The sequence below is a fragment of the Drosophila montana genome, unplaced genomic scaffold, assembly GCF_035044405.1.
Source record: "Drosophila montana isolate Dmon_TW-CO22-7 unplaced genomic scaffold, ASM3504440v1 contig_2666_1, whole genome shotgun sequence".
NCBI classification, from domain to species: domain Eukaryota; kingdom Metazoa; phylum Arthropoda; class Insecta; order Diptera; family Drosophilidae; genus Drosophila; species Drosophila montana.
In genome coordinates this window covers 623,810-642,436 of record NW_026997533.1, presented here as the reverse complement: position 1 = coordinate 642,436, position 18,627 = coordinate 623,810, and the positions used below count along the sequence as shown (strand labels likewise).

Below are 18,627 nucleotides of genomic sequence, written 5' to 3'. Positions count from 1 at the left end.
ATTCTGCTCACAACCAAATCCAACCATCCTGAGTGGCAAATGCGGGTTAAAGAAGTTTTGAGCAATGTTTTTAGTTTCGACCCAGTAAATGCAAATCTCTGACGGGCTAAAAAGCCCCGGGCATAGTTAAGCTCCTCTGTCGGAAATGGAATCCATGTAAAAAAACTAATTGGAATAGACACCACCCCCAACTCATTCAGACGTTATTTGCTTATGTTAACTTAATCGAAGAAATAGAGCATTTATAATAAAAAGAGAATTTACAAAGTTCACTTTTACAAATTGTGCGCCATATTCTGCGTATATACCTGATGTAATGTAAAATAACACGATCAATTTAACATAGAAAACGTAAACGTCAGCTGAGTAACGCAAACGCTAAAGTGAGCAACGCGAAATGCGCAACGATAACGTTTGAATTGATCGATATATCAACCCTGTTAAATCACATATAAGATACATTTTTTTGTCAGCAGCAGATTTTTTTTTTTTGGTGTAAAATAATTTTTACAGATTTATTGTGCATATATTAATGTCAACAAAACAAGTATACGTAAGCGAACGTTGTATTCATTACACAAGAGTGCAATTATGAAGCTTAAAAAGCATTATTAAACAAATTTGGCCAAAAGGAAGAAAAGTGTTTTGTACAATGAAAAAAGTGGCGACTTTTTGCTGCTGCGTATGAAAAGAAGAGGAAGCAGCACATTGAAACGAATACCGAGTGCTCTCCGCTATACGCCAAAAATATTTATAGCAAGTGCATTCGTTTTTTTTCAATTTTAATTGCAGTTGGCGAGAAAAAAACAAAAAAAGAGAAAAACGCAAAGTACCTTAACGTAATTTAAAGCGTTAAGTGACGTGCAGTGTAAGTTAACAATTGTTTATTATATGTAAAAAAATATACACAATAATATGTGCACAACACTGCAGTAATGATTTATAAAAAGCGGTTCTGATTCGCAAGTGTGTGTGTGTTTCCATATATGCTTTGTTGTTTTTATTTTTGCGAGCCTTTGACGCGCTTTGTCCGCATGCACACTAGTCTATGCGTGTGTGTGTGTGCGTGTGCATATTCCGGCCCTGAAGGTCAGCGCTGCTTTCTCCCGTTGTTTTTGGCTACTGTGCAGACATAATTACGGTTATCTTTCATTTTTATGGCCCCGGCCACTTTAACAAAAAGTAATTAACTTCAAGATTTTGCCCAGATGTGAATGCACTCACATATGCAGCGTTATTGTTGTGTTTGGTACGGTGCGCAGGTATTTTACCCTTACCCGTGCCCCTGGCGTGTGTCAGCCGCCCGCTGTCCATCGTCAACCACCCACACGTATGCACACGCTCACGCACACGCACGCACTTTGCATATAAACAGAGCTGCATGCGGCATTTATCAGTGAGATATCGAAGCTCTTGCAAGATGTAGCGTTGCCAATTCAACTATTTTTTAGTTAAATTGCGATTTAATTGCATCTCAAGCCTGTTTATTGCCAATTTGTTTTCTAAGCGCGAATTGGCAACTCGCAGAGCCGAGATTCAGCTAGCATCGATATGGGATACTTTTTTTGAAATGATAGTTGGCAACACTGCAGGAATAACACTCCATCTGTTTGATAAGCTGTTAATTTAAAAGGAACACCTTCCAATTTGTCGCAAATATGGAACAGCGCTGAAATCGTATAAATATAATTTCACTATTATAAAATATATATATTTGTGTCCTTGCCGTTTTCCTATTTTACGTCATGTAAATCACTTCTCAAAAAGCTGCATACTAAGCTGCAGCGATAACATCGACTATCGATGCCAATTGCGCACAATACAATTATCGATCCTTTCGGTAACAACAGGCTGCAGCAGCCGAAGCGAGCGACAAGCAGCCGTCAGTTCTTAACGCGTTGCCGTTGCGTGCGGACGTCGCGCGCATAAAATACTAGATAAAAAATACAGAAAATTAATTTTAGTGCTGTTTATAATTGTTTTTTTTTTAAATATATATTTTTTTGCCTGTTGCAACACGTCCCAAGGCCCAAGTTGGATGCGCGTTTCTTTATTGTTGTTCTTCATATTATTATTGCAGTGCGTGAGCTGAGAGTTTTGTTGTTATTGTTGTTGTGGCTGTTGCCACTGCCAGAGACAGACAGAGACAACATCGCGACATGGAGGATCGCATGATGGCCCACGCTGGCGGCATGATGGCGCCCCAGGGCTACGGCCTGCCCGGCCAGGATGATGGCCAAAATGCTGGCAATGAGAACGAGGTGCGCAAGCAAAAGGATATCGGCGAAATACTGCAACAGATCATGAGCATTTCGGAGCAATCCCTGGACGAGGCCCAGGCCAGGAAGCACACACTCAACTGTCACCGCATGAAGCCGGCGCTGTTCTCCGTTCTATGCGAGATCAAGGAGAAAACCGGTGAGTGCAAAATCCAGCTAGAAACATAAATAATAAGAAGAACTATCTACGGCACGTCGAAGCTCCTTCCATGGAATATGAGTTTAAAGGAGCTCGTCAATGCAGTTTGATTGAAATAACTCAATAAAAAAATAATATTAAAGAGAATATATGGATTATAGTGGTATGATCCGATCGACCTTTTTGTCATGTCCTCTGCAAAAAGTTCCCAGTTTCAAGACAAGCTTTCTATTAAAACTGAGAGACGAACTTGGCCTTGATTCGTCTTTTGATGCTGTTCACAAATAAACATATTTAATAGAATCGTAATTATATAACTTTATCGCTTCAATTTTGTTCAACTAACTATGCATGAACCGTTCAGGGTCATCTGTGATGATTATAACAAGCATTATAGAGTATTCTGCTGGGATTCTTCTCTACCTCGTATAAAGTCATCTATTCTAAACTATTTGTCCTATTACAGAAGAGAACATAGATTATATATTACTTTGCTTCATTTTTATATGTGTTGAAACCAGATGAAAATTTGCAAACAATTCCATTTGGATTCAAAACAATGGCCAAATTTCAGTTTTGGACCGTTTTAAGTTTTCTTGAAGTCATGAGTAACATTTTTGTAGGATTTTTCTTAAAGAAAATGTCTGCCAAAGCGAGCGTTTCGTTGGGAAAGCCCCTAATGTTATTATAAAGTATATCAAAACAAATTTGAACTCAGCTTAGACAATGTTATAAGCTTAGATTCGAATCGAGGCTCTTTATGACTGAGTCACTTCTCTGCGAGGAACAGGAAAATCTTGAAAGAAGTCAGTTAACATTCAGTATGGGTATTCCCGTCGCAAGCTCTTTAAATGCCTGCACACGTTATTATTATCCTTGCACGCACCTTGTAGAGAATTTCAAATCGAGTTTTCTTTTATTTCATTTCATTTTTTTTGCCTCTCGTTTTTCCTTCACTTTTCTACGCCCACGCAGCGACACGAAATGGGCAATAACAGCGTGTTTTGATTGCGGGCCAGATGCTTTAAATGACTCCGACGCTGTCATTGCCTTATTTCCTTTCCTCTCCTCTCCTCTCCTCTCCTCTCCTCTCCTCTGTCCCCGTTTCCCATCTCTTGCCATCCCCCAGCTACATGAGACCACCCATTTATTGTCCCCCCCCCCCCCCCTCTCCCTCCGCAACCTTAAAGGAAGCCCCCTGAAATGCCCACCGCTGTGAGATTGCCTGTTTGGGCAACTAAAAGCCATGAAACACATTTGCTTCGCTTTGAACGTGCTTTCCCGATGCTGTTTCTTTCGAAATTTCACTATGGGGCAGGTTCAGAAACATGGGAATTATGGTGTGCGGGAGATACATATATGCATAATATTGTCTCTTGTATTGTATTAGCTCTGGTTTCCATTTGAAAGGAAGATTTCTTAGTTTAGCACAAGATTCATCAGGATAATAGGAGAGAGAGAGATTGAAATGGAGAGAGAGTTAGAGATAGAAATGGAGATTAAGATGGGGATAGCGAGATAGAGATAGAGAGAGATATTTAGATAGGGGTAGAAATAGAGAGAGAGAGAGAAGGAGAGAGAGAGATATATATTTCTAGAGATAGAAATGGAGAGAGAGAGAGAGATATATATGGAGATATAGAGAGGGAGATATATATAGAGAAAGAGAGTGGTAGATATATTTAGAGATAGATATAGAGATATTGAGATAGAGATAGAAATAGAAATAGAGAGATAGAGAGGGAGATATATGTATATATAGGCACAAAGAGAAAGAGAGAGAGAGATGTCTATATAGGGAAAGAGATAAACAAGGAGAGAGAGAGAGAGAGAGACTGAGATAAAATCGACTATATATGTTATTTGGGCCTACAACTACTTGCAAAGTTTTCAGAGTAGATAACCTCTTCAATATTATTCGGAATTAAGAGAAGCTAAAATCTTAAAATCTCTGACATCAACGAACTTACGTGGACTCTCAGATATAACGAAGCGCTAAGTCTTGAAAAAGAACATGTCTAAATAGACGATAGGTCAGCTAGATAGTTGATATATATTATATATTTTAACCGCTCTATACACCCGCTTTTACTTAACTACAGGGTATAAAAATGTGTTTTCAATTTGTTTTTTTTTTTTGCTAATTTCATTGCCTGATGGTACTTGGGAAAGTAATTTCTTGTTGTTATTATTTGGGTTCCGATCCGGCTGACTAACACAGCAGACACGATTGCAAGGGGGGGGGGGGGGGGGGGTGTGTGGGAATTTGAGGGGGGGGGGGGGGGGGGCGTTGTCTGTGGACATTACAAACTATCTAATGCGGCCCTAGATTCCGGTCAATTGCCAGAGAGCCGTTGCACAAGGTGAACTAAAGCCACTTGAGGCTTATGAAAGTACATTGTATATATATGTATATATATATGTATATATATCTTTATATACACATATGTTACATATAGATATTTGCATTTATTTTATATTTTATCTATACGTGTGCGCAAACCGATAACACTTCCAGAGCCCATTGTACCGACAATTTAAACACGCATAAAACTTGCCAAGAAGACAAAATTAAGTGGGCCAACGAGAAGGTGGAGGGGGGGGGGGTGGGCTATGATTGGTGGAAAGGGTTGCGGGTTGGGTGTTTGGCAAAAAGTATAAATAAACCTAAGATGGAATACCCTGGCAGAAAGGGATATAAATCAATGAAATTGTTAAAGCAAGAGTCGAGTTCTTATATCATAAACCAGCTATGAAAACTCTGCTGCAAAAAGAAGCGTCTCCATCAGTTATCATTAAGATCGATTTATCTAGATATCTCAGCCAAGCAGTATCGCTTTATTCACTTTCTTTTGCACCATGAAGCGTCTGCACCAAATTACACTGAGACAGCTATGCCAAGAGCTGAGTTCATATAGGTAGCAATATGATCTAGAGATCCGACCCAGCCAGTTCCATTTTATGTACTTTCTGCATCTGAAAGAAGCATCTTTACCAAGTTTCATGCAGATAGTTTAATTGTGAGTCGAGTTCGCATAGGTAACTTAACTAGCAACTAATTTAACAAGTAAGAGGTTCTAGTCGGGCGCTCCCGACTAGGGGATACCCAGTGCCCTCTTCTTCCAACAGGCGATAGGTATAAAATGAAAGATACTTGAGATATATATATACTATTCTAGAAGCTACATTTCACGTTTGGTGACTCTAGCTCATATTATTTGCCGAAATTGCTCAAAAAACAGGATTTCGATATCGATTTTTATCGATTACTTGGAAACGGGGCCAGTTATCGATTATCGGAAACAAAGTCGGCCACTAGGAGGACCTACAGCTAAAATTTCAAGTCTCTAACTCTTATAGGCTCTGAGATCCTTGCGTTCATACATACGGACGGACAGACAGACGAACGGACGGACGGACAGACGGACATGGCTAGATCGACTCGGCTGATGATGCTGATAAAGAATATATATACTTTATGGGAGATGCTTCCCTCTGCCTGTTACATACATTTGCACAAATACATTATACCCTGTATACCCATTTTAAATGCGTTCAGGGTATAATTATGGAACTGTTCGAAGTGTTTTTGTAAAGTGGAAGCAGAGCGAAGCATTCCAGAAAACTGTGAAATTATCTGAATCTAAGCAAACGGAATTTACGCTTTCTCTCAAAAACCCGTTCAAAGCCCTTAACAAAAGGCAGGCGGTGGACGCCTCCTTCTCACGTTTCTCTCCTCTTGGCCCATTCAAATTTACGAGCTGTAAATGCCATTGGGATCCCCTCTGAAATGGCCCCGGGCGGGGTCTTTATTAGATAGCGGCTGTGTTTCGAATATCCATGTGCCTATTTACAATTTGTCTGGCTGCTGTTAAATGCTTCATTTGACACGCAAATGTTAACAGGCATCCCCAATCCCAATCCTCAACTGCTTCAGCTGCCTCAAAAGCGTTGTAATTTGTAAGGATTGATGCTGGAAGCGGCTTGAAATTTAAGAGGCGACTAACCTGAAGACTTACTTGGTTAATATAGACCTGAGCATACTGCACAAATAATGTGAAAGTAAAATTAAAGTTAAACTCATGTAAGACTTGGAATAGCTTTACTTTACTCTACATTCAGTTCTCGGTATAGAATCTGAATGTGTTTCTAGAAAAAACAATAATAATACACATAACAAAATCGTTATGCGATATATATCTCAACCTGTCTCTAGATATACATGAGCTATTTTCATATACCATAGCTCCTTGTCTTATGTTTTCTGAGTTCGCAGTGTTGAAAAAGATTGTTTGCAGATTTTAGAGTTGAACAACGTCATTTTATTACCACACCAAATTTCGTAACTTTTTCTAGCTCTTGAGCATTATATCTTAAAGCTCCCATGAAGCTTTAAGACTTAAGATTGCTTAAATCGAACAGTTCGTCAGAAGCTCTAAACCTTCACATTAGCTTGCCTAAAGCTTAAAGTTCCTCTGAAGCTCTAACCGGAAACTTAGCTCAGAAGCTCTAAAGCTTTACGTTAGGTCGCTTATATCTAAAATGCTTCTATGGAGCTCTAAACCATTACTTAAGCTCCTCTGAAGCCTTAAAGCTTTACTTAAGCTCGCATAAATCCTTAAGCTTATCTGAAGCTCTAACCCGAAACTTAGCTCTGAACCTCTACAGCCTTAAGTAAGCTCACTTTAATCTTTAATCTCCGCTAAAGCTCTAATCATTAAGCTTGCTAAACTCTTAAAGCTCCTTCGAAGCTCTTAATCTTTACCTTGGCTTGATTTATTCTTAAAGATCCTTCGAAGCTCTAACCCGACACTGAAGCTCAATTAATTCTTTAGGCTTCTCTGAAGCTCGAAAGCAAGACTTACGCTCGCTCAAATTGAAAGCTTTTCTGAAGCTATAAACCTTCGCTCGCTTAAAGTCTTAAAGCTCTTCTAAAGCTCTAAAGCTTTACTTAAGCTCGCCTTAATCTTAAAGCTATGTAGCTTTACTTAGGCTCGCCTTAATCTTAAAGCTTCACTAAAGCTTTAAATCTTCACTCGCCTTAATCTTAAAGCTCCCCTGAAGCTCTCAGACCGACAAAGCTGTGCTTCTACCTAACAATCATTCATTTAAAACTTTAATTTAAAGCTTGTGAGAATTTGCGCAGTCTGAAATTGAAGTCTGTTGTAAGCTGCGACATCTCGAAAGGTTTTTTAACTTGCATTTTGGCTAAGCTGTGGGATGGGTGTAGAGGGAGAGTGGTAGGGGTAGGGGTAAGCGAGGGGGGGGGGGGGTGCGATTTCAGGACTTGTCTTGTGCTGATGCTTATCCCGTGCCGGGCAATTGTTTTCGCTGGCAACGTTTGCATAATACATAGAAGAGGAAGAACAACAAATATTCCCCTCGCACAATTCCCTGCTGCTGCCCCCCCCCCCCCTCCGGCAGGAATATTGTTCGGGACGCTCTGGCAGTGCTGATGAGCAGAAGAAGAAGAAGCAGAAGCAGACTATGGAGGGGGGAGGGCTGAAGTAGGAGACAATTGTTTGCATCTGCGAAAGGTTTCAAGCAAAATCGAATTCATGCATAGCCAGAACGAAAAGAAAATGCAAAAGAACAACACGCATTTCCCTGGACAATATGGCAACCCGGTCGAGAAAACTTTGCGCTTGTTATCCTTTATGTCACTTGGACGCAAAATACAATTGGATACGTACTTTTCGCTCAGCCCGTTAAGCTTTCTCAGCGCACAGACAATGCAATAAGTGTTGGATGGGGCAACGCTTGGTAGTAGGGTGGCAACGCCGGCGCCATTTTGTAATTTTTTGATTTTGCTGATTGTATTTTCCGTTTGATTTCGCTCTTTTCCAGTGCTTTCCATTCGCAACACGCAGGAGGAGGAGCCGCCAGATCCGCAACTGATGCGCCTGGACAACATGCTCATTGCCGAGGGCGTGGCTGGGCCCGAAAAGGGCGGCGGCGGCGCCGCTGCCGCCTCAGCAGCGGCCGCCAGCCAAGGCGGCTCGCTGTCCATCGACGGCGCCGACAATGCCATCGAGCATTCGGATTATCGCGCCAAGCTGGCGCAAATCCGACAGATCTATCACCAGGAGCTGGAGAAATACGAGCAGGCCTGCAATGAGTTTACCACGCATGTCATGAATCTGCTGCGCGAGCAGAGTCGCACCAGGTGAGAGAGCAAGAGGCAGAGAGAGAGAGAGAGAGAGAGAGACGGTGCCAGACGGTCAATTGAAAGTTATCGAAAGATGCGCTGTTTGTGAAAGCAAACTTAACGAATGGTTGGCTTAACGAAAGTGACAGCAGGAAATAAAACATATTCTTGATCAGAAGAATGAGAGAAGTTGATCTAATCTACTAGCTAAAATATATATGCTTGAATATGTACAGAACAAGCTTCCATATAATATCGATAAATATCGATTTTTTTAGTTTAAAGATTATAAGAGCTGCAGACAACACATTTTATATGCAGTTCCACCTGTAATATGCACACATCCAGAGTATCTGAAAGTTATTTTGATTCAATATCGTTTAGTAGGGGAAAATTGCCTAAAAGGAATTTCGCAGTTTCTTCCGTCTTACAAAGCTTTTAAACATCGGGAAACTACGTCATTTAGCTCCGTAGAAGGACTCGGTCTAAGTAAAGACAATATTAATGACTTTACTTTTTAATTTGCCTTTAATATTTGTCAAGAGTATCTAGGGTAATATATGATTCATATAAAGCATGCATGTCATAGATTGAGCAAAAGTACTTTGCGTCGATCGTGAGGATACAATTTTTTCGAAAACGAAACGACGCAGAGCACCCATCGACCAGCTTTGCTGAAGGCATGAGAGCGAAAAGCCAGTTGGCTGGCGTGTCGTTTGAATAGCGAAAAGCCAGATGAAAAGCCAGGCTAAAAATTTTGCGTCGCATTCAAATGTAAGGCCGCCTATTGCCTTTGGTCGAACTCTGAGTTTTTTTATGGATGAGATAAAGATTTATTCAACAAACTCAGCAAATACGAGCTTTACAATTTTCCTTATAGCATATCCGAAACCGTATATCTTTATGTCACAATCAAAAGAGATTACAATTTGTATTAGTTAAACATTTGAAAAAAAAGGAAATTAACGAATTTCGATAAATTTCTATAACATCTGGCAACATTGTCTTCAAGAAGTAGCCTGCGCTTGTGACTTATCGATATATCGATGCTTTATGCATGGAGAATTAATATATATTTTTGGATGTTCATCTTCTCCGCAGACCCATCACACCCAAAGAAATCGAGCGCATGGTGCAGATAATCCACAAGAAATTCAGCTCGATTCAGATGCAGCTGAAACAATCGACCTGCGAGGCGGTCATGATATTGCGCTCTAGATTCTTGGATGCGCGCCGGAAGCGTCGCAATTTTAGCAAACAGGCGTCCGAAATACTCAACGAATATTTTTACAGTCATTTGAGCAATCCGTATCCATCCGAAGAGGCCAAGGAGGAGCTGGCGCGCAAGTGCGGCATAACGGTTAGTATCGATAAATAACAATAATCGATCACATCTATCGATACCCCTACCGTTGACTTTATTGCAGGTGTCGCAGGTATCCAACTGGTTTGGCAACAAGCGCATCCGATATAAGAAGAACATCGGCAAGGCCCAGGAGGAGGCCAACTTGTATGCGGCGAAAAAGGCAGCCGGCGCCTCGCCCTACTCCATGGCCGGACCGCCCAGTGGCACAACCACGCCGATGATGTCGCCCGCACCGCCACAGGACTCGATGGGCTATCCCATGGGCTCCGCCGGCTACGATCAGCAGCCGCCCTACGATAACACCATGGGCGGCTACGATCCCAATTTGCATCAGGATCTTAGCCCTTGAGGATAGGCTGTGCCGCAAAAGCTAAAAGTAGAAAGTTTATTATTTTTTTTTTTGTTTTTTTATCATCCTTGTAACCGAGTACATTTGTGTACGAAAATGTGTATCGATAAATGTGTGTGAGCGCCAAAATGCAACACTGCGCGACTTGACGAATGTTTGCGTGTGTCTGTGTCTCTGTGTGTGTGTGTGTGTGTGTGTGTGTGTGTGTGTGTGTGTGTGTGTGTGTGTGTGTGTGTGTGTGTGCAGCCTACAATCAATTATGTATACGATTATGTCTTAATTATTAATAACAAACGAAATGTAAGAAACACAAAACTAATAACTAAATGTGTTAACAACAAAAGAAACACACGCACACACACACACACACACACACACACACGCACACACAGCGCACAGCTCTGTATATTTTTTGTTGAGCTAAAGCAACAAGAAACACACACACACACATATGTATACATATACACTATACTTGTACATGCATAATATACACATACACATGCACAGTGGGCGTCAGCCTATTTGTGAGCAGGCATCAAATTGAATGTATTCAAAAGTCGTATAATCTTTGTAAACAAATAAGCTAATGGAAATGAAAAAAATGTCATTTTAAGCAGTGCGTTTTTTACTTACATTTGTATGTGACGTACTTTTTCAATCTTTTTCAAAAAAAAAAAAAGAAGAGACTGCAATTGTGTGTAATATAAAATTGCAAGCAAAAAGAACACGCTCTTCAAACTGACATTGTTCTTATTTCAATACTTTAGTTAAATCAAATTGATTAGACATTAAATAAATTTAATTTTTTTTTTTGCCCGCTGCAAATGGACTGTCGCCCACTGTGCAATGCATACAGTATTGCCAATTTAGCTACTTTCTAGCGAGATTTGGCTATTTTGAGAGAGCCGGAACGGGCTGAAAGTTTAAATAGATTTGGCCATTTTCTTTGGCCGTTTATTGTCAATTTGTGCTCCGATTCAGCTGTTTTGGCTGTTTTTAGCTATTTTTAGCTACTTTCAACATTGCGACAGTTGGCAACACTGTACATACATGCCACATATAATTAATTAATTAATAACAAATGAAAGCAAAAAATTTCTTTTGAAACAAAATTGTAATTTGCACAATTAACCAACAAATTGTATACCAGCAAGCGCAGCGCTTGCCACTGTTATACGCACCGTATAACAGTTAAGTTAAAACAAAAGAAACGAAATTCATGTATACGATGTAAATCAAATTTAAAACAAGATTTTCCCAATCCCAATAACTCGACAACTCGAACAAATTATTTGCCAAGCTGAAAACAAAAAGAAACAAAAAACATTTTCCGAGTTTTCATTATCAAGTTCTGTTCGTACGAACGGGAGTAAAGTGGACAGAAACAAGAACGAGAAACGCAAGAAAATTGATAATTGACAAACTTTCTCTTAGTATTTGATGGAGAAAGTTTTGTAATAACAATTAAAGTAAAATGAGAAAAAAAACTATTTCTAGCTGTTAAAAAAAAAACAGTTTATATATACGTAAATCTACATAACTATAATTATTTTAAAACAATTACAAAACAAAAGAAACAAACAATGCTATATTATAATAATAATAAACAAAAAGAAAAGATTACTTTGATTTCATTTATTATAGATTCTACTCTATAAGCAAAGTTATACAAGAAAATACCTTAGGTAAAAATTCGAGGCCTTATATCAAAGATTTTTAATTTGCTTCTTTTTTTTTCCTATAGTGTAACCAAATGTTGTCTGTGGAGCATAAAATTATGGACTGTGTCATAGATGTGAGAAAAATTAGCCTTTTTTATGATGGGATTATATTTTGTCTGGGACATCTAAAAGGACAAAACAGGTTTGCTTTTTTTAAGTTTTTTATTTGCATTTTATTTGGGTGAATAGCAACTTACATTAGTTTATACAATTGAAATTGAATTGAAATTTTGATTTGAACCGGCGACCTCTCGCTTGCTAGTTCGACGCTCAGACGCCCAATGCGAGACACACACAGATGCATTGGAGGACAAAAAAGACGAACTCATATCAGATACAAATCATCGCTGACGAATGATATTAATGTTGAGCCTTAACTTTGCTGCCTTGTTGCTACTAAGTCCAGTTTTTTGATGAAGTCGTATAATTACTTGTTGGCCTAGTAGGGATAGAGAAGTTTAATTGGCCTGTGTCTATATAGGAAAGTTAAGGGTACAATTTTTACATGAATTTCGACCAGGAATAAGGTACCCAATTTTAGATGCCAAATTGATCTAGAGGTCAAACCATGAACAGAAAGCCAAAGTTTATGAAAATCGGATGAGATTTAACCGAGTTATGGAGGTGGGAAATTTCGACCCATGTCTATATATTTGAGGGTACAATTTTACATGAATTTCGACCAGGAGTAAGGTACCCAGATTTAGATGCCCATTTCTTAAAGAGCTCAAACCATGAATAAAAAGCAAAAGTTTATGAAAATCGGATGAGATTTAACCGAGTTATGGAGGTGGGAAATTTCGACCTATGTATGTCTATATAGGACATTTGAGGGTTCAATTTTTACATGAATTTCGACCAGGAATAAGGTACTCAGGATTAGATGCCCATTTTTTAAAGACTACTATTTGCACATAATTTGCCTACTTTTAAACAGTTTTACACAGAAATTGAACCAAAAGGAAGCAACGGCTGCGCGCTTGCGTGCTGCAGCAATTTTATTTTCCCATTTGAACATGAATATGCCAAGTATCGATATTTTCAGCAGCGTGCCTATCGTCAAGGGCCAACGATGGCACACGATATATCGAGCATATCGATATATCCTAATGCCCAAGCTGCTGCAAAAATATCGTTTAGCCAAGCTTCTCAACACTGTTTTATGTGGCGGTTTTTTGTTCTTTATGCCGCCTTCATAATATTGAAACCATTTTGAAAATGGTAGCTGAAATCAATTTTAGACAAATTTCGTTTATTTGGATTAATATATATGCCAGCTTTTAAGGACCAATTAGCTAGCGAACCGTTGAATACAATATTTGATGGCTATTTAAGTCAGTTGACAATGTTCTTGCTTGGGAACACTGTTAACCCCTATGCTGTCGCTTGGGTGCAAGGAATTTGAACCAAAATAAATTTATACAAATTTCGTTTATTTAGATAAATATAAATGAAAGCTTTTAAGAATCAGTTAGCCAGCGAGGCGTTGAATACAATATTTGAAGGCTATTTAAGTCAGTTGGCAAGGTTTAGCTTTAGGGCAAACTTTAACCCCTATGGTGTCGGTTGGGTGAAAAACAACTAGAACCAAAATAAATTTATACAAATTTCGTTTATTACTGCCAAGTCTCGCAGACTAGACTAATTTAGCGTTACGTCTTACATAGTTAAATGCAATATATAGAGAATTAGAGCTGGTCGTTAGCGATATGCTTGGAAGCCAGTGGCAGTTTGATCAAACGAAATATGCCGCCAATTGTGCCATTTTATCCTTGGGCGGTCGTCCGCCGTGCCGTCCGCCGCGTGCATTGCCGGCACCGCCCGGTCCGGCGACAGCAGGGCCGCCGCCACGAGGCGCACCGCTGCGCACCTGACGGGAGGCAACCGCTCGATGCTTTTCGACCAGATGGGCGAATTCCGTGGAACAGAAAATGCAGCCGCTTTTCTCCTCGCTGCCATCCTTGAACTTGGACTTGTCCGATTTGTACACCACGTTCACCAGCTGAGCGCCACAGTCGCTGCACTTGCTCTCTGCGCAAGAGCAGGGGACAAGGATTAGCAATTGAAAAAGATGTGCGAGAAGCTGAGAACTCACCTTCGACTGTAATTTTGGTGGCACCCTTGAAGCAATTGATGATCACATCGCAGCGATTGCAGCCCAGCTTCCAGGTGGGCGACAGTGTGCTGTCCAGGACAAGTACGCCCGTCTCGCACTCCACACAGCCGGAGATGCCCAGCGTGTTGAGCGAGTGCGGGCAGGTGGGATGCGTGCAGGAGTTGCAGCCGCCAAACTTGGGCATATCCCTGAACGGCGGATGATTGTAACAGTACGGGCAGAACGGAAACGAGCGACCCTTAACGCCCGTCGAGAACGCCAACAGGCCAAAATCATCCAGCGGACACTTGAACTCGCGATACACCTTCACATTGCCATTGGGCAGCGTATAGTTCTCGTCGCAGTGCGAGCAGTACAGCCGAGCCGGCTTCGTCTGAAAGAGACAGCAATACAAGGCGATTAATCTATGTCAACAACATATTTCAATTTAACACAACTAAAATACGACTATAAAATGGTTTGAAGTTAACCCATAATCAGCCATTATCTATATCAATAATCTACATCTTAATCTACCTCCATATCCAAGTCTATATCTACATCTTAATCTACATCTACATCTTAATCTACAACCATATCCCAGTCTACATCTTAATCTACATCCATTTCCATTCTTCATCTACATCTTAATCTACCTCCATATCCAAGTCTATATCTACATCTTAATCTACATCTACATCTTAATCTACATTTACATCTTAATCTACATCTACATCTTAATCTACATCTACATCTTAATCTACAACCATATCCCAGTCTACATCTTAATCTACATCCATTTCCATTCTTCATCTACATCTTAATCTACATCCATATCCAAGTCTATATCTACATCTTAATCTACATCCATATCCAAGCCTACATCTACATCTTAATCTACAACCATATCCCAGTCTACATCTACATCTACATCTCAATCTACATCCATATCCATATCCAAGTCTACATCTTAATCTACATGCACATCCAATTCTACGTCTATATATATTTTCCACCTGCTCATCCATATCGCACCTGTATATACTTCATGTATCGGCGACATTTGCCGCAGCGGGAATGCGCCTTGCCGGATTCGGCGAGAGGCGAGAAGGAAGACTCGAAGAGCATGTCCATGCTGGCGATGTTTTGTACGAAGAACATGAATTTCAGCTTGAAGATTTTGATGGCGTGCCGCAGGACATCGTTGAAATCGGCCGAGCCCTTGGCGATGAGGGTGAGCATGCGCTCCACCTCGGAGCGCATGGTGGGCAGCACCAGTTCCGGATCGATCTTCTGATAGCCATGCACCAGGACAATGCCCAGCGTGGTGGGTATCAGCTTGCGTCCGGTCTCGATGCGCACATAGTTGCGCTGGCAGATGTTGTTGATGTGCACCGGTATGGAGGCGTCTGTGCCGATGCCGTGCTGTTCCATCAGCGTGATCAGCTCCGATTCGGTTAGATAATCGGGCGGTCCGGTTTGGCTCTCGGCGAGGCGCACATCATTGATGGCCACCTGGGTGCCCTGAACGAAGGGCGGCATCGGCTCGTCCTTGCCGAAGGCCTGCCACGTCATCACCTTGGTGAAGCCCGCATCCAGCAGCACGTTAGCCGTGCACGTGAAGCACTCGAGGCCGACGCGCAGCTTGGCCGTTGTGGTGCGATACTTCAGATCGCGCGATATGGTGCCCATGAAGTGCCGGCAAATGAACTCGTATACGCGCCAGGTGTCCCGATCGAATTCGCCGCGATGGCCCAGCTTCATGGGCGTTATGGGCGGATGATCGCCGGCATCCTTGCCCTTGCGCGGCGTCTGAAAATCGCCGGCAATGGCGCGCGCCTCCTCCCCAAACTCGCCCGACGGCTGCAGCACGCGCAGCACCGCATGCAAATCAAAGTTCTCCGGATACTGATTGGTCTCCGTGCGCGGATAGCTGATATAGCCCTGCGTATACAGCCGTTCGGCGATTTGCATCGCCTGAAACGGGCCAATGCCCAAGCCGGAGCTGCAGATGCGCATCAGCTCGACGGTGTTCAAGGCCTGCGGCTTGCTCTTGAACGACTCCTTGCTGCTGACGCTCTCCACGCTGCAGGCGGCAGAGAGTGAAAGAGAGAGAGAGAGATATATGAGAATGGGACAGATCTGTAAAGAAAAAGGAGCAACACTTACGTGGCCTCCTTGTGCTCCTTGACGCGATTCAGCAGCATGATGGCAATGTCCTTTTTGAAGACACGGCCGCGCGCCCATTCGAGCGTATATTCCGGCTGGCCGGCCAACAATTGCAGATACCAGAAAGTCTCCGGCTTGAAGGTCTGTATATCATCGTGCCGCTTCACACAGAAGCCCAGCGTCGGCGTCTGGCAGGGGCCGTACGAGATGAGGGATGAGTCGAGATCGCCGTAACGGCCCTGGAAGAATTTCGTTTGGAAGCGCGTAAAGGCACAGCCAATGCGCAAATCGAGCTCCTGGCGTGCATCGACAGACTTGGCCTCGTTCTCGTTGGGATGACCCAACGTTTCCATTGCGCCCTTGATGTCCTTGTCCGTAATGGCCGAGAAGTGGGCGCGATATGTCACATTGTGGCTGTACACATTGTGTATGACATGCTGCACTGCGTCCATCACCTCAAAGCAAATGTTCTCCCCCTCCTTGTCACAATCGAGCCACAGTACGAGATAATCGCAGCCGCGAGCCTCGTGCGAGAGAAACGAACGCATCTGCTGCTTGGGATTGCATTCCTTCTTCTCGGTGGTGCAGCCGAAGAGCTCCACCGGATCCACCTTGTCCCATGAGGTATATTTGCTGGTAAAGTCCAGCGACATCACATGACCGCATACGGATGTCATCCGGAAGTGAACGCTGCCCTCGTTCCGGAAGTGACCGGTCCACTCGTGCGTGGAGCAGCCGTTGTTGCCTGTCAAAGATTGATGCATATGTGAGTGGATATATTTAAGGATTAGCCTGTAAACAGCCCCTGGCTGGATTAACTGTTGTTTTCGGGTTAACCACCTCGTTTCTAACCTCGCTTTGCCGTGCAGCGTCCGTTGGAGAGTATGCCGGCCAGGGCGGCAGCCAGCGAGGGCTTCTCGGCCACCATCAGAACGTTCTTCATGGCCTAAATGTGTCGATGATGATGACACCGACTTCTCCTCTCTCTCTCTCTCACTCGCACTCTCTGCTTCTTCGCACGCACAATGGGAGATGATTCTTGTTTTTAGCGACACTTTCATAGATTAACCTACATATGTATGTGTGTACGTGTGTGTGTGTGTGTGTGGGTGCGCGAGTGTGTGGAAGCTGCCGCTGCCGGTCTTTTTTTTTCTGTTATGTTGCCTCTTATTTTATATTGCCACGCCTTATTGCACTCAATTGCAATACGCTTTGAAGCGGCGCGATGAACTTTAATACACTCGTTATATATTGGGTAAATTAATATAAAAATGCAGAATGTATTTGCAAAAAAAAAACTAGTGTAGCCGTAGCTGTTGTTAGTGATGTACAAAATAAAGAAACACTGCAATTAGGGATGTAAGTGGCGTATCGATAGCTGCATTTGTGTTCTTGAAACGATACATCGAATATGCCTGCCGGTAGGCTGTGTTTCATATCGATCGTTAAGCGAGTCATCGATGTCACAATGCCACCACTTATATATATTTTATTTTCCAACACTTAAATATTTGTTAGGCAAAGTTAATTTCAAAATAGGGCATTGCAAATTGCGAATTATGGCCGAATTACGATTTAGGGTGTCTTCAAATATGCTATAATAAGTACATATATTATTTTAAACATAAAAAAATACCTGCTTGCTGTTCAAGTTATTATTATTTTAACTCCAGATGAATTGCAAATATTTCCACTCCGCAATTTGAAATAACGCGCCAAGGGTGGCAGCGCTCGCACAGAAACAACCACCCAGTACTGGGAGCCGTCTCCCACACAAATACACCCGCAAAAACACCGGAGCGAACACACACAGACGCACGCAGACACTTGCTCAGCCGACTTGCAGATGCAGGCAGAGCCGCAGCCGCAGCCGCAGCCACCGCTACATAGCCCGTTACTCAGTTGAGTTTTGGCCGTGAGCGTGTTCAGGTGCGCGTTGTCCGATTTCTGTTGCCGCTGTGCTTGTCCGCGTCGCCGTCGTCGTCATTAGCGTCGTGTTTTTACGTGTGTGTGCGTCTGCGTCTGAGTGTACGTTTTTTGTTGTTTTTTTGTTGTATTTTTTTTTTGGCGACGGTTAGCAAAATCATTTTGAACGTAGCTACATATATTTATGAATATATAAGAGCACATACATACATATGTTTATGAAAAGTTTTTAATGTTGTATAAGAAAAGTTCGTGTCTTTAATATATGTATATTTACACACACAAACACACACACATATACACTTTTGTTTTTTGGCCAAGAAATGCCCAGCAAAGCGTAGCAAAGTAAAAGCAGAAATTGAGAGTTGTTTTTGTGTTGTCGCAGCAGCAACAACAACAACAGCAACTCCTACGCAACACTGGCAACACCGGCGG

At 42.0% G+C, this 18,627-nt stretch overlaps 3 protein-coding genes and 1 long non-coding RNA gene across 5 annotated transcripts in view; 2 read left to right on the top strand and 2 right to left on the bottom strand.

The window, feature by feature from the left end:
- Positions 1 to 454: 454 nt before the first annotated feature.
- Positions 455 to 10,291, top strand: LOC135429377 (homeobox protein extradenticle-like). Its single transcript, XM_064683651.1, has 6 exons — positions 455 to 553; positions 793 to 868; positions 2,081 to 2,418; positions 8,266 to 8,584; positions 9,668 to 9,926; positions 9,994 to 10,291. Exons 3-6 carry the CDS (start codon positions 2,160 to 2,162, stop codon positions 10,279 to 10,281), a joined length of 1,125 nt encoding a protein of 374 aa, XP_064539721.1. The 5' UTR covers positions 455 to 553; positions 793 to 868; positions 2,081 to 2,159; the 3' UTR covers positions 10,282 to 10,291.
- Positions 870 to 1,957, bottom strand: LOC135429378 (uncharacterized). The gene is made up of 2 exons (XR_010436410.1): positions 1,225 to 1,957; positions 870 to 1,170 (listed from the first exon to the last, which is right to left on the bottom strand). It is a non-coding gene; the product is annotated as an uncharacterized LOC135429378 (long non-coding RNA).
- A 3,304-nt stretch (positions 10,292 to 13,595) lies between the features above and the next one.
- On the bottom strand, positions 13,596 to 17,547 carry Top3beta (topoisomerase 3-beta). The gene is made up of 5 exons (XM_064683643.1): positions 17,119 to 17,547; positions 16,267 to 17,011; positions 15,133 to 16,183; positions 14,098 to 14,491; positions 13,596 to 14,033 (listed from the first exon to the last, which is right to left on the bottom strand). The coding sequence occupies exons 1-5, from the start codon at positions 17,207 to 17,209 to the stop codon at positions 13,738 to 13,740; spliced, it is 2,577 nt and encodes an 858-aa protein (XP_064539713.1). The 5' UTR covers positions 17,210 to 17,547; the 3' UTR covers positions 13,596 to 13,737.
- Positions 17,548 to 18,169: 622 nt separating this feature from the next.
- Ptp10D (Protein tyrosine phosphatase 10D) overlaps positions 18,170 to 18,627 on the top strand; it is a 75,690-nt gene continuing 75,232 nt past the window's right edge. Inside the window, exon 1 of one of the 2 annotated variants that reach the window (XM_064683601.1) lies at positions 18,170 to 18,294. The gene's annotated coding sequence lies outside the window, so the exon portion shown is untranslated. The remainder of the gene's footprint in view (positions 18,295 to 18,627) is intronic. The other variant, XM_064683602.1, reaches the window with a different exon arrangement.

Bases quoted from the DNA above. Each gene is read 5' to 3' on its own strand.
- LOC135429377 (XM_064683651.1), top strand. From the start codon at position 2,160: ATGGAGGATCGCATGATGGCCCACGCTGGCGGCATGATGGCGCCCCAG. The intron at 2,419-8,265 runs GTGAGTGCAAAA...GCTCTTTTCCAG, and splicing joins CGAGATCAAGGAGAAAACCG to TGCTTTCCATTCGCAACACG. The intron at 9,927-9,993 runs GTTAGTATCGAT...ACTTTATTGCAG, and splicing joins CGCGCAAGTGCGGCATAACG to GTGTCGCAGGTATCCAACTG.
- Top3beta (XM_064683643.1), bottom strand. From the start codon at position 17,209: ATGAAGAACGTTCTGATGGTGGCCGAGAAGCCCTCGCTGGCTGCCGCC. The intron at 17,012-17,118 runs GTTAGAAACGAG...AATCTTTGACAG, and splicing joins ACGCTGCACGGCAAAGCGAG to GCAACAACGGCTGCTCCACG. The intron at 14,034-14,097 runs GTGAGTTCTCAG...GCTCTTGCGCAG, and splicing joins CACCAAAATTACAGTCGAAG to AGAGCAAGTGCAGCGACTGT.